The 6,207-nt window shown below is 25.7% G+C and overlaps 1 protein-coding gene across 12 annotated transcripts in view; it reads left to right on the top strand.

Moving 5' to 3' along the window:
• The window catches only part of LOC145296730 (receptor-type tyrosine-protein phosphatase T-like), a 934,355-nt gene extending 933,689 nt beyond the window's left edge, over positions 1 to 666 (top strand). For all 12 annotated transcript variants that reach the window (XM_080142749.1, XM_080142743.1, XM_080142746.1 and 9 more), the window contains one exon: positions 329 to 666. In XM_080142749.1, coding sequence (XP_079998875.1) covers positions 329 to 397 — 69 coding nt within the window. In that variant the 3' untranslated portion in view covers positions 398 to 666. The remainder of the gene's footprint in view (positions 1 to 328) is intronic.
• Positions 667 to 6,207: the final 5,541 nt, after the last annotated feature.

Here is a 6,207-nt window from a genome sequence, read left to right as displayed (position 1 = left end):
TACTGAAGTAGCCGAGTTTGTAGAGGATTCATTACAGCTGTTCCGCAGCTTGTATTTAAAAGTAAGAAGGTTTACACAAGGATCCTGTTCAACATTGTTTTTTTTTTCACTAGATGCAAGGTTTTTGTTTGGGCTGGGGGCGACTTGAACAATGTTTAGTGCACTCTGTGTCCTTTCTTTGGAATTTAACGTGATTTAACCGAATGCTTTAATGTAGTACTTCAATAATTTACCATATATATTAACAACCCGTTCTCTTATTTAATCTTATTCATGTCTTTTGAATATAATATAAAACGTTTTTATCGTTTTTTTAAATTTTTTTCAGGACCAGTTCCGGTTTTGTCATGAAGTTGCGTTGGAATATATCCAAGATTGCTACCCAAACTTCACGTGACTTTGAAAACCGGGTAGACACGAGAACCAACTTCTTTTTCTCCCGCTGTTTGTAATTGCTGACTGAAATATCAAAGCTGCTGATTATGATCATCAAACAATAAAAATGCAAATACTAATATACAAATCAAACGATTTACGATAGCAAAATAGACCGACACTATATATAAAAAACAGCCAATATCAGTAGCATCCAGTGAAGAGTACATGACATGCAAACATTAATCGTAACGTCTTACATTATAAAGATTAAATCAATTTTACGCAACCTTAAAAATACATCATCAAAGAAACACGAAAGTGCATTTCTATTTTAATATTCTTTTTTTTTGGAAGTTTTCGTCATTTGACATACGAATTTCGCTTTCTTTGACATTTATTTTTTTTATATATAATTTTAGAAATATTAGAACTAAAACATTTTTCATCTTTCGAAGTTATTATGTAATAAAAATAGACTTCTTCTTTCTTTGCACGTCAATATGTCTAGATTAACACCTAAGCTATACATTATACAGTTTAAAACTTGTTCACGTCAAGAGGATTTTGTTAAAAAATTACATATTAATATGAAATAACTATGGAGGAATATTTGTTTTATTTTATCTATTATTTTAAAATTACTCGCTTATTACAGATAACTAATTGTTAAAAAAAGTTATAAATTGATTTTACGTATAAATGCTACTTATACATAAATATATATATATATATATATATATATATATAACTACTTCATATAAATGTGTATACATATGTACAATATATACATATATGTAATATATATGCATATATATATATAAATACATATATATATATATATAATGATATTATAAGCACGTATGGGGTCACATACTGATATCCTCGTAAGAGACGACGAAAGAAAATTATACTTATGTAAAGATTCTTTAGGTTTGATGATAATTTATGAGGTTTCATGAAGTATAAAGTATATACATATATATATATATATATATTTATTATTAGGTCAATACACATATATGTATTTATATACGTATATTTGTGTGTGTATATATATATATATATATATGTGTATGTATTCATATTAGATGTATGTATGTTAGGAAACAAACAACTCTACGATAAAATTTGTGTATAATAAGATACTTAAAATGTTTATATATGTGTATATATACATATATAATAAAGATTTATATAATAAAATTTGTGTATAATAAGATACTTAAAATGTGTATATATGTGTATATATACATATATAATAAAGAAAGTAGCTTATTAACTACTTGTTCTTTATATATATATATATATATATATATATATATATATATGTATATATACAATAGATTTGGATATAATAATGGTGATACGGACAATCGCATATATATATATATATATATATATACACTTAAGCTGTAATATGCCATATATACACACATTCGCCTACATTAGTATATATACATATATGTGGGTGTTACGGAGAAGAAAAAATGTATTCATATATAGATTTAGTATGATTCTAGAAAGTTAGATATTTACTATTAAAATCCAATGCATTTTTTTTATTCATATTTGTTATAGTATTTTTGAATCCAATAAATTACCTTTATACCGTATGTCACTTATGGTATCAAACGTTGCAATCACAATTATTAAACTTATTCCTCATATTAACTAATAAAATTCATATGGAGCAAATAAAAAAATAGGAAACTATATAAGCTTTATGTATGTGTGGGTACATTTGTGTCTGAATATATGGAGGAGTATGTTTTTTATAATGAAGTATATATACATGTTTTATATAATGGAGCATATATACATATATCCATATTACCCATACTTTGGTATATTTATAAGAGGGCTATGTTTGAATATACACATTTATATATAGAAATCAAAAAGAAAAACTCTCATAAGCATATATTTATATGCATATGTTCGTTTATACGCTAATATATATATATACATATATATATAAACTTGCGAGCACGCACACGCATACACACATATATACATATATACACACATGCATATATATATACATATATACACATATATATACATACACACACATATATATACACACATATATACATATATATACATATACACACATATATATATACACATATACACCCCCATATATATACACACATATACACATATATACACATACATACACACACATATATATACATATATACACGCACACATATATATACATATACACACATATACATATACACACAGACAAACATATACATATACACCCACACAAACATATACATAGACACACCCACATATAAACACACAAACATATACATATACACACACAAAAATACACATATACACACACAAACATATACATATACACACATATACATATATATATATATATATATATATATATATATATATATATTCATATATATGTATGTGTAGGTGAAGTCAATTCTGTCTATGGCGTACAATGCAATCTATCAAATACCTCCATGTAAGAATTCCATGAAAAAATATAAAGTGTAACACTGTAAAATTACAAGAAATTAATTTTATACAATACGTTTTTAATGGTTATGTAATTTCTGTGAATAAAATGCATATCTTCTCTTAATTTCAAATTTTATAAGCCATGTTATAAATAAAAACATACAGATAATATACATTTAGGTAGATTACAACATTTTTCATTATATTACAAAGATTTCAATTTGACTTAACTTGCGATTATCATACATACATACACACATACATACATACGTACACACATAATGAAGTACTGCGTTGCATATGTAAATGCTTATGTAAACGGATATACTTATATAGGTGCAGTGTTAACCAATGTATACCAGGTTGAAACAGTTGGCATGATATTTACTGAAGTAATCTGAAACAAAGATAGAACTGCTTGTTTTATGCAGAACGAGTCTTTTGTCAAAACATATTTCCGATATAGTATTGACTGCATATGATATTTATATGGGTGATTTCCATTTTTTCCATTTAACTTTAAAAAAAAAAAGATTCATGGAAAAATGAACTAAACACATTTACTTTAAACGTTATATTAATTTGGATTAATTTAAGATCGTTATTTCAGGAGAAAATTAAAGATTTCTCTGTTTTTTTTTCTGTTTTATTTTGGTTTTTACTATAGACTATGTTGTTTTTAACCGTTAAAAAATCATTTAAAATAGCTGTTTACCATCAACTGAAATAATTTGAAAATTTCTTAAAAACATACAATAAAATAAGCATTATAAATCATTAATATTTAAGTATGAACCCGATCCCACACCCCCTAAAGATCTCTACAATCCGAATGTGTAAAAAGTATAATAAATATAAACACGTATAATTTTTGTAAGTTAAGGGATGATGGTCAAATAGTAATGTTATTATGTAGAAACACTTTATGCTTTTTATATTAGTTCTCTAGTAATATTTTCTCCTACGTCTCCGACTCATACATTTTTGTTTGAAAACATTTGAAATTATAAAAATGAAACTCAGCAAAACAAAAAAATAAAATAAAATAAAACCCAATCAAAGAGGATCTGCAAGAAAACATTACAGAAATGCGATCTGATTTCAATGATTAATTATTCAGCAAGAAGGATGTAGAACTAAACACTTTCACCTTAAAATACAACATAACACTCCAACATTTTAATCCTGAATATGCATAACGTATATTGGATTAAATATATATATATGATGCATGTATACGTACATATGTTAAGAAGGACAAGATGGGAAAAATTAAATCCTGACACATTTATCTATTTGAAGAACTTCATCAGAATGGCAGGTGAGAACATCCTATTGTGCTTACAATAAAAGAATATTCCTGTTATAGGTCTTGTGCCAATGATTCTTGCCAATTTGGAGATTTTTTTAAGCTCCTGGCACATAGCTGTAAACTTATATATTAATAGGCAGTTGGATATTTCAACTGTGTCTCCATTTTGCGTCGTGATGATATTCTTTAAACAAAGAACCGCGTCAGTCCGTAAATGTCTCAATCTGTCTCATTGTTAAGTTGTTACGTCATTTATGCATGAGTTTTCTTTCAAATTCACATATAAATGGCGGGCACACACGCATATATATATATATATATATATATATATATATATATATATATATATATATATATTCATTGCTAAGATAAATTATTTTAGCGGCCTAATGATCTGGATTAAGAGATAAAAGCAGTTGATTCTTTAATGAAAACTGATGATTATTTTTTTCTGAAAATATCTGAACATCTTATGAAAAAATACAAAATTGATCCCATAGTACAATGCTTATAAAAACGAAAACGGCAACCATGCATTTTACGAAGTGTCGTTTATTATTTCTAATTGGTAAATGTGTATATAAAGATATATAACACAGACAATGCTATCATGTGTATGCGAGAAGTATTTACTTAAAAAATTAAAACATAACATTGAATTATTTTTTATTAGTATTAGCATTGGTAATATGGCAGATTTTTCTCGATTCCTTCTAATGTTTGTATTTGAAACATGGGAGTCAATCGAGAATGATGAATTTAATATAAGTTATTCAAGTAATATATACATCACTGTTACTCAAATCCTTTTTGTAATTATTTGCCTTAATTTCAATCAGAATACAAAAACTGTATATACATACATGCGTATATATTTATATAAGTATATGTATTTACTAACTAAGCTATTACAATTATACTATTATTATTATTTTTTTATTATTATTATTGTTATTATTAGTATTATTGAAATTTGGGAGCAAATCGAGAATGATGAATTTAATATAAGTAATTCAAGTAATACTTACATAACTGTTATTAAAATATATATTAAATTAATTAAATTATTAATATTAAAATATTACAATTTTCCTTAATCTAAATCAGAATACAAGAAATTGTGTATTCATGTATACTCATATATAAGTATGTATTTACTTAATAAGTTATTACAATGATATTATTTTTATTGTTTTTTTTATTTTTATTGTTTTTTATTTTATTATTATAATTATTATTATCACCATCGTTATTATAGTATTATGAATCACGATAATATGTCATTATTTTTACTTTATTTTTTAAATTCTAACTACTATTATCATTTGATTCTTATATCGGAGATATACAGTACGGTACAACACGTGATACATGTTCAAAAACGATAGCTAAATTGATGCTGATAATATATTAAAACCACGTTATTGGTGAGAAAAATAACTGGGAAAGAATTACAACAAAGTAAATACGCTGTATTTACATATCATCACTCTCGGGACACTGATCATAATTTGGATTGATTTGAAATCATTTCTTTTTAAATACATGAGAGTTCCTTCTCGAATAAAGTCATGATCACAATATAAGAACGATGCTATGTTAAATGGTAATATTCTCCCGCCACACCTATACGCAAAGACTTATCATCTAACGCGGCAAACTATGTAGTCATCAATATAATTCATTGCATGCGAGATACTCCCTGCATTGCTTTGAACTTCTATGAAAAAAAAAAAAAGAACGAACGAATTTAACAAAATTCCGTGATATTCATTGATAGAGTAATAAGAATAACAATCCGCATATCAATCTGCAGGAATCTTACTATAACATCATGATTGGTATGAGGATAGGTAAATATTTAAAAAAAAGAATGATTTCACAATCAGACTAGGGAAATAAGACATGATTTTCCCAGTTCATAATGATTGCAACACGATTTAAAAAAAAAAAATTGAAGTTACAACAATTTTTCATTTTACACACTTGAAGAACTTAACCCCCCCCCCCAAAAAAAAAAAACGGAT

Source organism: Euprymna scolopes, chromosome 17, assembly GCF_053919585.1.
Source record: "Euprymna scolopes isolate OS-2025 chromosome 17, ASM5391958v1, whole genome shotgun sequence".
NCBI lineage: Eukaryota > Metazoa > Mollusca > Cephalopoda > Sepiida > Sepiolidae > Euprymna > Euprymna scolopes.
Note: the sequence above shows the minus strand (reverse complement) of the source record. Positions and strands in the feature narration are given on the sequence as shown.